At 43.1% G+C, this 16,907-nt stretch overlaps 1 protein-coding gene across 1 annotated transcript; it reads left to right on the forward strand.

Annotated features, from left to right (window-relative positions):
* The first annotated feature begins 1,844 nt into the window (after window positions 1-1,844).
* LOC139374501 (cytosolic 5'-nucleotidase 1A-like) lies at window positions 1,845-14,820 on the forward strand. The gene is made up of 6 exons (XM_071115507.1): window positions 1,845-2,096; window positions 6,088-6,255; window positions 6,373-6,502; window positions 13,531-13,653; window positions 14,068-14,255; window positions 14,440-14,820. The coding sequence occupies exons 1-6, from the start codon at window positions 1,845-1,847 to the stop codon at window positions 14,818-14,820; spliced, it is 1,242 nt and encodes a 413-aa protein (XP_070971608.1).
* The last annotated feature ends 2,087 nt before the right edge of the window (window positions 14,821-16,907 follow it).

A 16,907-nucleotide genomic window follows, 5' to 3' on the forward strand; every position in this document is an offset into this window, starting at 1 on the left:
AGTTGGCTTTTCATAGCCGATCATTGAGAGTATCTCTACTGCTCCTGCTGTCTCTAGAGAGTTGAAAACAGCAGGTCTGAGACAGGTAGCACGTCTGGTGAACAGGTAAGTGTGGCATAGCCGCAGGCAGAACAGTTGAAACTGGAGCAGCAGCACGGCCAGGTGGACTGGGGACAGCAAGGAGTCATCAGGCCAGGTAGTCCTGAGGCATGGTCCAAGGGCTCAGGTCCTCAGAGAGAGAGAAAGAAAGAAACAAAGAGAGAGAGAATTAGAGAGAGCAAACTTACATTCACACAGGACACCGGATAAGACAGGGGAAATACTCCAGAGATAACAGACTGACCCTAGCCCCCCGACACATAAACTACTGCAGCATAAATACTGGAGGCTGAGACAGGAGGGGTCGGGAGACACTGTGGCCCCATCCGACGACACATCTGGACAGGGCCAAACAGGCAGGATATAACCCCACCCACTTTGCCAAAGCACAGCCCCCACACCACTAGAGGGATATCTTCAACCACCAACTTACCATCCTGAGACAAGGCTGAGTATAGCCCACAAAGATCTCCGCCACGGCACAGCCCAAGGGAGGGTGCCAACCCAGAGAGGAAGATCACGTCAGTGACTCAACCCACTCAAGTGACGCACCCCTTCTAGGGACGGCATGGAAAAGCACCAGTAAGCCAGTGACTCAGATCCTGTAATAGGGTTAGAGGCAGAGAATCCCAGTGGAGAGAGGGGAACCGTCCAGGCAGCAACAGCAAGGGCGGTTCGTTGCTCCAGTGCCTTTCCGTTCACCTTCACACTCCTGGACCAGACTACACTCAATCATATGACCTACTGAAGAGACGAGTCTTCAATAAAGACTTGAGACCGAGTCTGAGTCTCTCACATTGGTAGGCAGACCATTCCATAGAAATTGAGCTCTATAGAAGAAAGGCCTGCCTCCAACTGTTTGCTTAGAAATTCTAGGGACAGTTAGGAGGCCTGCCTCTTGTGTCGGTATGTATGGCAGGACCAAATCGGAAAGATAAGTAGGAGTAAGCCCATGTAATGCTTTGTAGGTTAGCAGTAAAACCTTGAAATCAGCCCTTGCCTTAACAGGAAGCCATTGTAGAAGAGGCTAGCACTGGAGTAATACACTGCTCAAAAAAATAAAGGGAACACTAAAATAACACATCCTAGATCTGAATGAATGAAATATTCTTATTAAATACTTTTTTTTTTACATAGTTGAATGTGCTGACAACAAAATCACACAAAAATGATCAATGGAAATCAAATGTATCAACCCATGGAGGTCTGGATTTGGAGTCACACTCAAAATTAAAGTGGAAAACCACACTACAGGCTGATCCAACTTTGATGTAATGTCCTTAAAACAAGTCAAAATTAGGCTCAGTAGTGTGTGGCCTCCACGTGCCTGTATGACCTCCCTACAACGCCTGGGCATGCTCCTGATGAGGTGGCGGATGGTCTCCTGAGGGATCTCCTCCCAGACCTGGACTAAAGCATCCGCCAACTCCTGGACAGTCTGTGGTGCAACGAGGTGGATGGAGCGAGACATGATGTCCCAGATGTGCTCAATTGGATTCAGGTCTGGGGAACGGGCGGGCCAGTCCATAGCATCAATGCCTTCCTCTTGCAGGAACTGCTGACACACTCCAGCCACATGAGGTCTAGCATTGTCTTGCATTAGGAGGAACCCAGGGCTAACCGCACCAGCATATGGTCTCACAAGGGGTCTGAGAATCTCATCTCTGTAGCTAATGGCAGTCAGGCTACCTCTGGCGAGCACATGGAGGGCTGTGCGGCCCCCCAAAGAAATGCCACCCCACACCATGACTGACCCACCGCCAAACCGGTCATGCTGGAGGATGTTGCAGGCAGCAGAACGTTCTCCACGGCGTTTCCAGACTGTTATGTCTGTCACATGTGCTCAGTGTGAACCTGCTTTCATCTGTGAAGAGCACAGGGCGGCAGTGGCGAATTTGCCAATCTTGGTGTTCTCTGGCAAATGCCAAACGTCCTGCACGGTGTTCGGCTGTAAGCCCCCACCTGTGGACGTCGGGCCCTCATACCACCCTCATGGAGTCTGTTTCTTTCAAATGAGCAGACACATGCACATTTGTGGCCTGCTGGAGGTCATTTTGCAGAGCTCTGGCAGTGCTCCTCCTGCTCCTCCTTGCACAAAGGCGGAGGTAGCGGTCCTGCTGCTGGATTGTTGCCCTCCTCCACATCTCCTGATGTACTGTCCTGTCTCCTGGTAGCGCCTCCATGCTCTGGACACTACGCTGACAGACACAGCAAACCTTCTTGCCACAGTTTGCATTGATGTGCCATCCTAGATGAGCTGCACTACCTGAGCCACTTGTGTGGGTTGTAGACTCCGTCTCATGCTACCACTAGAGTGAAAGCACTGTCAGCATTCAAAAGTGACCAAAACATCAGCCAGGAAGCATAGGAACTGAGAAGTTCTCTGTGGTTATCACCTGCAGAACCACTCCTTTATTGGGGGTGTCTTGCTAATTGCCTATAATTTCCACCTGTTGTCTATTCCATTTGCACAACAGCATGTGAAATGTATTGTCAATCAGTGTTGCTTCCTAAGTGGACAGTTTGATTTCACAGAAGTGTGATTGACTTGGAGTTACAGTGTGTTGTTAAGTGTTCCCTTTATTTTTTTGAGCAGTGTATGATATTTTTTTTTGGTTCTAGTCAAGATTTTAGCAGCCTTGTTTAGCACTAACTGAAGTTTATTTAGTGCTTTATCCGGGTAGCCGGAAAGTAGAGCATTGCAGTAGTCTAACCTAGAAGTGACAAAAGCATGGATTAATTTTTCTGCATCATTTTTGGACAGAAAGTTTCTGATTTTTGTAATGTTACGTAGATGGAAAAAAGCTGTCATTGAAACAGTCTTGATATGTTCGTCAAAACAGAGATCAGGGTCCAGAGTAACGCCGAGGTCCTTCACAATTTTATTTGAGACGACTGTGCAACCATCAAGATTAATTGTCAGATTCAACAGAAGATCTCTTTGTTTCTTGGGACCTAGAACAAGCATCTCTTGTCTAAAAGTATAAAACTTGCAGCCATCCACTACTTATGTCTGAAACACAGGCTTCCAGCGAGGGCAATTTGGGGGCTTCACCATGTTTCATTGAAATGTACAGCTGTGTGTCATCCGCATAGCAGTGAAAGTTAACATTATGTTTCCGAATGACATCACCAAGAGGTAAAATATATGGTGAAAACAATAGTGGTCCTAAAACAGAACCTTGAGGAACACAGAAATGTACAATTGATTTGTCAGAGGACAAGCCATCCACAGAGACAAACGGACATCTTTCCGACAGATCAGATCTAAACCAGGCCAGAACTTGACCATGTAGACCAATTCGGGTTTCCAATCTCTCCAAAAGAATTTGGTGATCGATGGTATCAAAAGCAGCACTAATGTCTAGGAGCACGGGGACAGATAAAGAGCCTCGGTCTGACGCCATTAAAAGGTAATTTACCACCTTCACAAATGCAGTCTCAGTGCTATGATGGGGTCTAAAACCAGACTGAAGCATTTCGTATACATTGTTTGTCTTCAGGAAGGCAGTGAGTTGCTGCGCAACAGCTTTTTCTAAAAGTTTTGAGAGGAATGGGAGATTCGATATAGGCCGATAGTTTTTTATATTTTCTGGGTCAAGGTTTGGCTTTTTCAAGAGAGGCTTTATTACTGCCACTTTTAGTGAGTTTGGTACACATCCGGTGGATAGAGAAACGTTTATTATGTTCAACATAGGAGGGCCAAGCACAGAAAGCAGCTCTTTCAGTAGTTTAGTTGGTGTAGGGTCCAGTACACTGCTTGAAGGTTTAGAGGCCATGATTGTTTTCATCATTGTGTCAAGAGATATAGTACTAAAACACTTGAGTGTCTCCCTTGATCCTAGGTCCTGGCAGAGTTGTGCAGACTCAGGACAACTGAGCTTTGGAGGAATACACAGATTTAAAGAGGAGTCCGTAATTTGCTTTCTAATGATCATGATCTTTTCCTCAAAGAAGTTCATGAATTTATTACTGCTGAAGTGAAAGCCATCCTCTCTTGGGGAATGCTGCTTTGCAGTTAGCTTTGCGACAGTATCAAAAATACATTTTGGATTGTTCTTATTTTCCTCAATTAAGTTGGAAAAATAGGATGATCGAGCAAGCTTTCCAAGCTAGTCGGAAGACTTCCAGTTTGGTGTGGCGCCATTTCCGTTCCATCTTTCTGGAAGCTTGCTTCAGAGCTCGGGTATTTTCTGTATTAATTCCTCCACAATAGTATTGGGCTTGCCTGTCCTAGCCACTCGGTAGTTCACAATATACATGTAAGACGCTTCTAGCCCCTTCTTATTAATGGTATCTGTTGCTTTTATACATGTCTTACTACATGAAAGTCGTCTTTATTCTCGCTCAAAAAACTCCCGTGGTTTATTTTTCAAATGGTCATGTTTCATTTCTAAATGTGAATCACATTTTTGTTTTGGTGTACCCCCGACGGCATTGTGTGTACCCCTGAGGGTGTACGTACCCCAGTTTGGGAATACCTGGTTTAAAACAATGTCCCAAAAATGTACAAAATCAAGGTTACTTTTGAGATATTTATACATTTGAGAAAAATGGTATTTCAGAATCTAGACATATGTTAGAGCGCACTATAAAGGAGTATAATGACGCCAATATGTTGTCTGTATCATGTACGGTTCACGGATCATATTGTCTTACAGGAGGCACGTGTTGGTCTAAAAATGTGCCTAAAATTGCCACTTTCATCATGTTTAGATATGTAACCTTCTCGCCAGGCTCGAACTTGACTCTCATGATATTAATTTACGTAGAGTATCTCAACAGCATGGGATGTTAGGTGAGAAGGATATCTCCAATAAGAATCCCTATTGTAAACTATCTAGGGTGATGACAAATAGGGTATTAACTTCAGATGGAATGATTAAGGTTTTTGTTATTGTATACGGATATACTTTCCCATGCATTAAATTAAATTGAAACAGGAAATTACTCCACCAAGGCAACATACATAAGGTTCAAAATCTGTATTATTACATTTTCAAAGCACCACATCAAAAAAAAAAATAATAATAAACCTCAATGAGTCATGCACAACCCATGTTCAAATTATTTCAAGCTTGCTTAACCCCGTTGGCGCGCGTTGGAGTTAAAAAAAAAAAATTACGACACACAAAGTCCCGAAGCACCCCACCGTTGTCGTTACTCACTACTCGTAGATATTCCCTCAGTGTAGTATGGCAGTTCCTGGCAGATTCCCTCACAAGATCCACAGCAAGCACAGCTATCAATGCAGACAGTACTCTTTAGCAGTAACCGATATCCCTTGGGAACATGAACTCGTTAATCTTTCCCAAGCAATTCTCTCTCGGTTTCACACGATGCTAGGCTAAGCTCAAGGCTGTCAAATACATCCACGATGAGACGGTAGCTTCAGTCTTTACTAAGTCTTTCTTAACAAAATTATAACAACTCTCTTATAAAATCGGTATTTCCCATCAAAACTCAGCATGGGTTTTGTTCTATTTTTATCATCTTCTGTTTCATTTTTCTTCACCAACGGTCATAATGTAATGTCCATCCTTTTCTCAATGTCTCTCTGCCTCTCTTGTCTTCCCAGGCCTCCCATTAACCAGGTCAACTTTCCCATTGGCCACAGCTTAACAACCAACCTTATTGGTCAAACTTAAAAGTAAACCAACCTATTCACTTATACATTAAATAAATATTTCTTCAAAAGAAATGCATTAACCACATTACAATTCGGGAGCAATTCAATCCCCTTTTAAATATAATGCCAATTAATTATAACAAAAACTCAGTGCTTGGTTCTAACAAGAATAAACTCAATACTTTGGTTCTAACAAGGGTATGTGAGAATTGCCAGAACAATCTGAGATACCAAAAATATTTTTGCGCTTTCCTGGCGTTGAATCGCCCTTCCTACTTGTATTTATGTATTTCTGTGTGCTAATGTGTGTGTTGTATTGTGTGTTCAGGTATTAAGCATTGTGTCCCCTCATCCAACAGCCAAAGCCTCAGAATGCCATCACCATTGCGGTGTCATCGCGTGTCCTCTTCAACATGGATAAGGAGCAGCAAATCTACGAACAGAAAGGCATGGAGGACTACCTCAAGTACCAGATAGAGCATGAGATGGAGCCCTTCGCCCCCGGCCCTGCTTTTCCTTTCGTTAAGGTCAGGGAAATAAAGACACACAGACAGACAGAAATACACCCAGAGCTTTGACATTGCCGACCATGTTCGTCAATGTGAATGATGTATGTTGAGAGCTTCTGTTTGACATGACCTCAGGCTCTGGAGGCAGTGAATACTCGGCTGAGGGATCTGTACCCTGAGAGTGAGGAGCTCTTTGACGTTGTGCTCATGACCAACAGCCACGCACACGCCGGTCTCCGACTCATAAACACCATCAACCACCATCGTGAGTGCCTAATCACACACAGAGACACACACACCCATAAATACGTGCACACATGTACACAACCTGGCCATTGTGCTGTGAATGAGTACATCTTTCATTCAAATTCATTGTTATGCCCTGATGGTAGGTTGGGCTTAAGGGTACCAGGAGATGAGGGCTGTTCTGGTGCACTGATGATGAAGTTTCAGTTGATTTATTCTTGCTTACAGATAAAACTGAAGAAGTGCAGAATTTTCATGACTAATAATTAGGGATGACATTTTTGGCCAAAAAACGATACCGATAACTGATATAAAACATTATTTTTTAAGCATTCTAGTACAGTTAAAGAGTTTAATCAAACACACACACACACACACACACACACACACACACACACACACACACACACACACACACACACACACACACACACACACACACACACACACACACACACACGCTGACCAAAAAGTTATTTTGTTGGCATTTGCGTATGTCCCCATTACCAGTAAAACATAATCAAACCTATTTATTTCACTTGCTGTGCTGTTTCGTTGTTAATTTGTCCATTCTCAACCAGGATTTCATCATACATGTCAAGCAGTGAAGTTTCAGCTCTGTCTGTCCGTGGCCTCTCCTCCTCAGTCCACACTGTCACTGTGTCCGTTTCCATCTTGTCCAGCTGTGTCTGTAACATTTCACCTAAACCCTGTTTCTTGTCTGCATCGAAGTAGCGGTCCTTGTACCTTGCATCGAGCATGGTGGTGACACAGTAAAGGCTCAGAGTGAATGCCACCGAATCACTTGTTCACAGCCTCTAGTAGAGTACTTTTGTAAGTTTTAACCCCACGGTCTGTGTTGGCAGTTTTGTTGAGCAGGCGTTTCAATGCCATGACAGAGGGTATCACGTCTGCTGCAGACGCAGTTGATGATCTTATTTCTCGAGTCAGTTGTTCGAATGGCGCTAGGAGTGTGTTCATGTTTCCAAGTTTCAAACATGTTCTCAAATGCCATTGAAATGGCAGCAGCGTTATGAGAACCAGCACTTTCTTGCAGTACGGTTTTCTTCAGTACGAAATCCTCATCGTCCCACTGTGCTGTCAGACTCAGCATGCTCATGGGGCTGACGTCGCTGGTCCAAATGTCAGTCATAAAGCTAATAGCAGTGACGCCCATAGCAAGTAGCTCATGGATATGTGTTTCAACAATACTGTTTTGGGCAACATCTGAAAAATAGTGCCTACTTGGTAGTGTGTACCGGAACTCGAGGTGCTCGACCAGTTGGCGAAAGCCAACATAATCCTCGACAGAGAACAGTTGATTGTCAAGGGCAATAAATTACATTATCTTGGCGTTAATGGATTTCACCTTTGAGTTGTCTCGCTGAAATTTTCTTACTCTTTCAAATTATTTCTAAACTTGAACTTGTTTAGTTGTTGGAAGTGTGTGCTTAGTATTCTCAGCTTTTGTTCTGTGTAGCTCTGTATTTTTTGTGGCGTCATTACGTCACCTACCTACGTTATATAGGTATGCACATCATCTACCTACGTTATATAGGTATGCACGACATCTACCTACGTTATATAGGTATGCACGGCAGCTTTGACATCTGTTTTGCACATCGGCGTTAAACTAGACATCGGGCCGATGCCGATGTTGGTATTTTTAGCTAATATCGGCCGATTCCGATATGCTTACCGACTATATCATGCATCCCTACTAATAATGGCAAAACACTAATTTAAAATACACAATACTTGACATAAATAGAATACAGAACACTTGAAACATCACCGGACATTTTTCATGATGGAAATTGAAATGTTAAAATGTGATTGTAAAAAGAAAATAATTTTTGGGGAAAACATTTAAGAACTAGAGTTATTATACAGTCTGATAGCAGTGGGTAGAGTGGCGTTTCATAGGCGGTTTGTGCAGGCTGTTATACAAGACAGTTTGTGGCTGTTTCTCAGGAGCCTGTTTGTGTTTCTCAGGAGCCTGTTTGTGCAGTTACCTATTTTTGGAGGGAGCAGGTTGTTCAATGCATGGTGTGCACTGTCTTTCACTAGGTGCACTGCAGCATGCTCTCGCTGCAGTGAAGGGAGCTGTGGTTGGACTGCTCCACCTCTGGAGATGATCCTCAAGGCCCTCCTCTGTACCATGTCTAGTTGGGCCTGCTGCTTTTTACTGCATCCAACTAACAGCACTCCACCGTATCCCAGACAAGGCCTAACCAGTGTAGGGTATACTGTGACCAAATATTCAGTGGGTAGGCCATTTCTGGCAAGAACAGTCAAAGTGCAGGGGTTTTGAGGCTTTCCTCACTGACTGCTAAACATGTGCGTCACTGAGGTTAGAGTCTAGATGAAAACCAAGATACTTGGTTGTTGTTACCACTGGTATTTTCTGTCCTACTATGATTAGTGGTGCAGGTTGTGGATGATCTCTAGAAAAACCTATCCACATTTCCACAGACTTTTTCCCATTCAGGAGCATGTTGTTGGATGGGATCCACTCTTCCAGCTGCTTTGCTTTCAAGCCCATATAAGTGTCCTCTTGGATGCTGGTTAATGGTATGGCTCAGGACAGCCCTACATCGTCTGCATATCCAGTGTCCAGAGTGTCACTGAAGACAACTTTTTTGATGGACATCTGAAGGAGAAACAGATATGGTGAAACCATGCCCCCTTGTGGTACACCAGAGGTGACCTCTGACTAAGGGCTAAATGTGCCATTTGCCATCACCCTCTGCCTTATTCCGGTGGTGTAGCTGTGGAACCAGGCTAGTAACCTTGGATACAGTTCAATGTCAGACAGATGTTGCAGGAGCTTTGCGTGATCTACTCAATCAAAGGCTTTGGACATATCAGCTATTAACACCCTCACCATTGCTGGTTTTCTGGAATCTGTAGCTGCCAGCCAGGAGTGTGTGGCTTTCTCAAGGGTGGCAGTAGTGCTGGACTTTAGGAGATAGGCATACTGATTTGTGCACTTTTTTATGATGACGCTGTTCTGGATTTTTCCATGGCATGAAGTTAGAGAGATCCGCCTCCAGTCACTCTTTGGACATGGGTTTGACAATTTAGGTGTAGGGACACACATTGTCAGTTTCCCAGTCAGCAGGAACAGCCCCCTGCCAGTAGGTGGTGTTAACTATGTGTGTGATGACAGGGGCTAGATCTTCTGCATGCTCTTTTAGTAGCCAGGCTGGAATGCCATCAGGCCCACCCGCTGTACGTGGGCTGATCTGGTCAGAGCTTGCTTTATCTAGCCAATGCTGCACAGCTCAACCTGCTTTATAGGTATGTGCAGGGGGAAGATGGCAAGACGTGTGGTGCTTGTCCATGCCTCAGCAAAGAAGCCATTTATAACATCAGCCACGTCGTCATCTTCAGTTCCCTCAACCTGTATTCTAACTCCTGATGTTTTCTTTCATCCCAGTCCTTTGTTAATGAAGTCCCACCATTCCTTAGGATTTCTCTTCTTTAGGTCCTGGATTTCAGTTTTGTAGTAGTTTTTCTTTGCTTCCTTGATAAGCATTTGCAGTGTTTCTGTATTTTCTGCATTTCAATATTTCCCCCCTCCATCTGTTGAAAATCTGTTTTACTGATGGCAGCCTTTATTTTTTTGGTCATCCAGGGCTTGTCCAGTGTTGTTGTTTTCTTATTGGTGTGCATACATCAAGTGCAGTTTGAATGCAGGAGTTGAACGTCTACCCCTGTGCATTGATGATCACCACCTCGTATTTGGCAGACCAGTAAGTACTGGCTATACATCGTGCCAAGGCATCCTTTCTGTTCTGGGCTGGGGAGTCGTCTAGGACGAAGCTGAAGCCACACACACGCAAAGTCTTCTTTCTCTAGATCAGTTCTTATCTTTTCCTGCATACTGTGATTCAATATACATAGCTACGCCCCCTCCTCTCATCTCTTCTCTGGACCTGTCATTTCTTCTATGAAAAAGAGAGTCATCTGGGATATTTTCGTGGACCCATGTTTCAGTGACACATCCCATGTCTGCATTTACTGATTGAAGTAGCAGTTCAAATGCATCCACTTTGCTTATCAATGATCTTGAATTAGAAACAAGCACATTCAGAGTCTCTGGGGTATTTCTGGACGTATTTGTGACATCACATAATTCAGTTAGATTCCAAAACATTTGGCCAATCCAACGTTATCAGAGCCATGCTTAATCTGTTAAAAGAGCAGGAAAAGTATGCATTGCACCAAAAACACAACTATAAAATACAAACATTTCAAACATTGTAACACATGTTACTCTTGAACAGATGATGGTGCTCTGGGTGCTCCACACAGCTGATCATTCCCATTTCCACACAGACTGTAAGAGCTAGTGTCCCTCAGAACACACGTCTGCTTAATTAAAACTTCACAAAAATAACTTTAGCTGGTTGGGTCCTTTTGTCCAAATGCATCATCATGATGATGTGGCTGGTGACACTTCAAGGTTACTTTCTAAATGTAATCTGTTACAGTTACTAGCTACCTGTAACGTAACTTTTGGATTACCAGAACGTATATGGATTTGGATTAACCAAATCTGATTACTTTCAGTGACTTTTAGATGACTTTCCCTTTAGGAGGCGCAGATTAGTATCTGGCACATCTACACGGTCATAAAATCTGATTTTAAACCTAACCTTAACCACACTGCTAACCCTAATGCCTAACTCTATCCTTGAATTAAGACTAAAAAGCTCATTTATGTTTTCATACATTTTTACAATATAGCAAATTTTGACTTTGCAGCTGGCCCATCTATCAGAAATTGCACAGTTCTGCCTCAAGGATAAGACTCATCCCAATAAACATCAACATGCTTAAAACTTCTTAAGGCTAGGGGGTACTATTTTCACGTCCGGATGAAAAGTGTGCCCAAACTAAACTGCCTGCTACTCAGGCCCAGAAGCTAGGATATGCATATAATTGGTAGAAACACTCAAAAGTTTCTAAAACTGTTAAAATTATGTCTGTGAGTATAACAGAACTTATTTGGCAGGCAAAACCCTGAGGACAAACCATCCAGGATTTTTTTTTTGAGGTCACTCTCTTTTCAATGTGTTTTCAATGTGGATCTAGATTTCTAAGGCACTTGCTTGCAGTTCCTATCGCTTCCACTAAATGTCAACAGTCTTTAGAAATTGGTTGATGTTTTTCCTTTGAGAAATGAAGAAGTAGGGCTGTTCAGAACGAGGGTCGAGTCTAGTGTACTGTTGTGGTTGGGGGCGTGCGACCTGAAACTCGCTCCACTTTGTTTTCGTCCGGTATTGAACACAGTTCATCCCGTCTTAAATTTGATTGATTATTTACGTTTAAAAATATCTTAAGTTGGATTAGGAAAGTTGTTTGAAATGTTTGGATCAAGTTTACTTTGTAGTCATGTTGCGCGAGTTGGAACCGGTGTTTATCTGGATCTATCGCGCCAAATAAATGGACATTTTGGAGATATAACGACAGAATTTATCAAACAAAAGGACCATTTGTGATATTTAATGGACATATTGGAGTGCCAACAGAAGAAGATCTTCAAAGGTAAGGCACGAATTATATCGTTATTTCTGACTTTTGTGTCGCGCCTGGTGGGTTGAAATGTGATTTTCATGTGTTTGTTTGATGGGGTGCTGTCCTCAGATAATAGCATGGTTTGCTTTCGCCGTAAAGCCTTTTTGAAATCTGACACTGTGGCTGGATTAACAAGAAGTTCATCTTTAAACCAATGTATAACACTTGTATGATTCATGAATTATTATTATGAGTATTTCTGTTTTTGAATTTGGCGCGCTGCTATTTCACTGGGTGTTGTCAAATTGCCGCGCAAAGGGATCACTAAGAAGTTTTAAACGGCATGAGAATAAGACAATAATGAATATTACCAATTGAACGACATCTATTGCAGGAGAAATCTATGTTAGAGTTGATATAGTTGGCCATGAATGGATGCTGCGCTTTACTTTATGGGTTGGTTATGTAGGCTTCTTCTAAACCATTGCTTTCCACTACAGATAATAATATGATTAGGCTATATCTTTATATAAAAAAAGGAGTCTGTCAGATTTCCAGTCTTTCCAATTAATTTAATACTCCCTGATCTTCAAGAGTAGGACTTGGAAATATGAAAATATAGTTTAGCCAGATTGTTTTACCTGAGCATAACCCAAAAGTCTAATTATCCTAATCCGTTGTTGTTGTTTTTTGTCATGATGGACTGATGGACTCACTACCAAAAATTGGTACTTGCATGTGAAAAACTAGATGGTAATTTTCTATTAAGAAAATAAAAGCCCCATTCATGGTCTTCATAAATTATACTAGATTTGGACCAGATGGAGCACAATACCACAGCGGAGTTTAAAACACATTTTTCACTTGCTGTCCACTGGCGCGTGGCGTATTCATTACTCCAATTCTGTTGCAAAATGTTTCTTAAACGGAAGCAAGCGGAACAATGGGGAGGGATCTACCTGAATTTGTCGAAAATAACCTCTTGTTTTTCTCTGTTTGTTTCCGTAATGAATACACCCTGAGGTGTATTCACCTGAGGTTCTGGGCCCTGGGGGTGGAGGGGTGTGGGTAATGGTGGGGTCAGTCCTCTCACCCCCTACCCTCACTAAAATACCCTGGCCAAGTGGAAACATCTGCTCTGCCTGAGCCCCTATCTCAGGCTCTTTCCTTCCATCTCAAACCTCAATCCACTTTTTTCTCTCCCTACTCCTCTCTAGGGATTTTTCTCTCTTTGTATCTCCCTAGCTTTTGGCAACTGTTATCTCATCCCCGGAGTGTAATCAGATATACAGCTGCTCAAACACAGCTCCATTGGCTCTCCTCAGACTCTGCTGGCACTGTTGGTAATGGGCTGCAGCTCATTGATTCAGTGCAACACTGAAGCTTTTATGATCGAACAATACAATCGCCACACTCCCTTTTTCTGGGAGTATAATCCATCTGGCCACAGCATGACGAATTTCTGAATTACAGCCAGAAACCATAACACTGACTCTATGCCCTTCTCTCTTTCCTCTGCAGAGCTCTTCATTGAGCGTTTCTGTATGACGGGTGGGAACAGTCCCATTGGGTACCTGAAGGCTTACCACACTAACCTGTACCTGTCTGCTGACCCCATGAAGGTCAGAGAGGCCCTGGAGGAGGGTAAGTGGACAGAGAGCATAGTCTTATTAGTTACACTCTTAGAAAAAAGGTGCTATCTAGAACCTAAAAGGGTTCTTCAGCTGTTCCCATAGGAGAACCTTTTGAAGAAACCTTTTTGGTTCCAGATAGAACCATTTTGGGTTCCATGTAGAACCCTTTCCTCAGAGAGTTCTACATGAAACCCAAAAGGGTTATATCTGGAACCAAATAGGGTTCTCCTATGGGGACAGCCGAATAACCTTTTTCTCTAAGAATGTACTGTCAGTCTTATCGATGGACACGTAAGACAGTTATCTAGTTGTTTAATACAGCAAAATAAGCTTACCTTGATCAAGTGATACTGAGTAATCTCCCACTGTCTGTCTCTCTCACTCTCTCTCCCTTTATCTCTGCCTCTCTATCTCTCTCTCTCAGGGATCGCAGCAGCCACCATGTTTAATCCACCAGAGAAGAGAACAGAAGTGTCAGAGACTCAGCTGCGGGTGGCCTTCGATGGGGACGCAGTGCTCTTCTCTGACGAGTCGGAGCGCATCTTTAAGGCCCACGGACTGGACAAGTTCTTTGAGCATGAGAAGACACACGAAAACACGCTTCTTGATCATGTATGTTCACGTATCATTCTATAACACAATAGTTTGTAAATTGACAAATGGTACTTCATATGGATTAAGGAATCTAGTGCGGGCAGAAGAGGTTTGGTGTCTCTGTCGATTTTAAGTGACACATGTTCAGTGTTTGGGCCCATCGTGCAGCAACTCCCTCTCTCTTCTTCTCTCTTCCTCTCAGGGACCACTGAAAGGGTTCCTGGAGTCTCTGGGGAAGCTGCAAAAGAAGTTCTATGCCAAGGATCAGCGTCTGGACTGCCCCATCCGTACCTACCTGGTGACGGCACGCAGCGCAGCCAGCTCAGGCACCCGGGCCCTGAAGACACTGCGATCCTGGGGCCTGGAGACAGACGAGGCCCTCTTCCTTGCTGGGGCCCCTAAGGGGCCAATGCTGGAGAAGATCCGGCCTCACATATTCTTTGACGATCAGATGTTCCATGTGGAGGGAGCTTCGCAGCTGGGGACCGTGGCAGCTCATGTGCCATATGGTGTGGCTCAGAAACTGCCCCAGCAGAAGCCTGCTAAGGAGAACACGAAAGACTTTAACGCTGCCACCAAGTAGTCTGGATTTCACTCTCTTCCCTAACCCAAGGGACAATAAAACAGCATTGTGTATTTTAATGAGACAGTCCTTTTCAGTGCCCTCAGTTTTCTGGGGAGAGAATCACATGACAATGGGAGAAGCATAGAGGGAGGGCATGCCATTTTCACCCGTGTCATGTGTCATCACAAGAGACAGTGCCAGTAGATGTAAAACAAAATGTCAAATATCGTATGCCCAAAAAGTGCTGTACATACATATCCAGATCTTGACCTACCAAGGTAAAAGAACTGGAATTGTATCTAATTAACTCTGTCAGACCAGGAAAAATACAATTTTACAGCAATTCCTCAAATAGAATCTGCACACAATTGCAAGGTCTATCGCCAGTCCTGCAATGATGTAATAATGCTGTGAAATTGTGAAAATTTTAATACCATTTTAGTGTTAGAAATGTTTGAATATAAATGTCTCTTTGCTAATAAGCTATTTTTGTTTCATTTTAATTGAATACAATCACCGTAAGGTACTTAATTGTTACCCAGAAATTATTTAATATTTAGATGGAAACAGCTCCATTGGAACTTTACCATAGCATTAACGTTCCGAAAACCATCCTTTACATCCAAAAATCCACCCAAATATAGACTATACAATAGTTGTGGAGTTTACAGATCTGTGAATTGTAGCAACATCATGATGAAACTCCAGAACCCCAAAATGTATAAATGCATTATCTCAGTCTATACAGATATTTGGCAATACAGTATTTGTAACATTGAGGGGGAGGGGTGTTTATAAACCTACAGTAGACTGTACCTGTATCATTTCAGCATATCACATTTATCTTAGGTTGAAAACATGTTTACGGAATATGTATTGCATGTTATTGACGTCATTGTTTGTTCTATTATTTTGTTTCTAATCTAGGAAACTTTATTTAGTACCTTTGGTGTACTTTTGTTTGCTCCTCATGCAAGTTACTATATGTGCTGTATGGCTGCGTTTACAAAGACAACCCAATTCTGATCTATTTCCAATAATTGGTCTTTTGACCAAGATATTAGATATTTTTCAGAGCTGAAGACCAATTAGTGATAAAAAAAGATCAGAACTGGGCAGCCTGTGTAAACATTTAGTGCAATCTTAGCTCCTTTGGACGTCCCTAGCCTAAACCCTAACCTTAACCATTCTAAATGTCCATTTAAATGGTGTATGGACGTCCTAAGAATCCTGGATACCCTGTCTAAACGCAGCCTATGCAATGTTAACCTAAAGTGCAAAAATGGACAACCTCCTCTCACTTTATAAACATGGGCACTGAGCCATTCTGTAAAAACATGGCTTCTGTGAGGAGATGGCATAATGTGTAAATTATATGGCTTTTATATTTGTTTATTGACATTTATTCCATTCAATCATCCCATATCCTGTGTTATGATACTGGTGGTTTGTACGGTTGTGGCTGTCAGTACAGCTTCATTTAGTCACATCAAGAAAAACTACAGTCTGTAGCCATGAACTACTACTGGTAGGGCCAGTCATGTATAGCCATAAGGGACATTTTGGTGACCTGCATGAGAGCATCAGCTGTTCCGGACGACTGTGTGATCATGCTCTCCTCAGCTGATGTAAGACCTTTAAACAGGTCCACATTCACAAGGCCGCAGAGCCAGATGTATTACCAGAACGTGTACTCTGAACATGCGCTGACCAACTGGCAAGTGTCTTCACTGACATTTTCAACCTCTCCCTGTCTGAGTCTGTAATACCAGCATGTTTCAAGCAGACCACCATAGTCCCTGTGCCTAAGAACACTAAGGTAACCTGCCTAAATGACTACAGACCCGTGGCACTCACGTCTGTAGCCATGAAATGCTTTGAAATGCTGGATTTGAAATCCACAAATGATGCAATCTCTATAGCACTCCACACTGCCCTTTCAGACCTGGACAAAAGGAACACCTATGTGAGAATGCTGTTCAATGACTACAGCTCAGCGTTCAACACCATAGTGCCCTCAAAGCTCATCACTAAGCTAAGGATCCTGGGACTAAACACCTCCCTCTGCAACTGGATCCTGGACTTCCTGACGGGCCGCCCCCAGG

Source organism: Oncorhynchus clarkii, chromosome 19, assembly GCF_045791955.1.
Source record: "Oncorhynchus clarkii lewisi isolate Uvic-CL-2024 chromosome 19, UVic_Ocla_1.0, whole genome shotgun sequence".
NCBI lineage: Eukaryota > Metazoa > Chordata > Actinopteri > Salmoniformes > Salmonidae > Oncorhynchus > Oncorhynchus clarkii.

Bases quoted from the DNA above. Each gene is read 5' to 3' on its own strand.
- LOC139374501 (XM_071115507.1), top strand. From the start codon at position 1,845: ATGACTGACCCACCGCCAAACCGGTCATGCTGGAGGATGTTGCAGGCA. The intron at 2,097-6,087 runs GTCTGTTTCTTT...CTCATCCAACAG, and splicing joins CCTCATACCACCCTCATGGA to CCAAAGCCTCAGAATGCCAT. The intron at 13,654-14,067 runs GTAAGTGGACAG...TCTCTCTCTCAG, and splicing joins CAGAGAGGCCCTGGAGGAGG to GGATCGCAGCAGCCACCATG.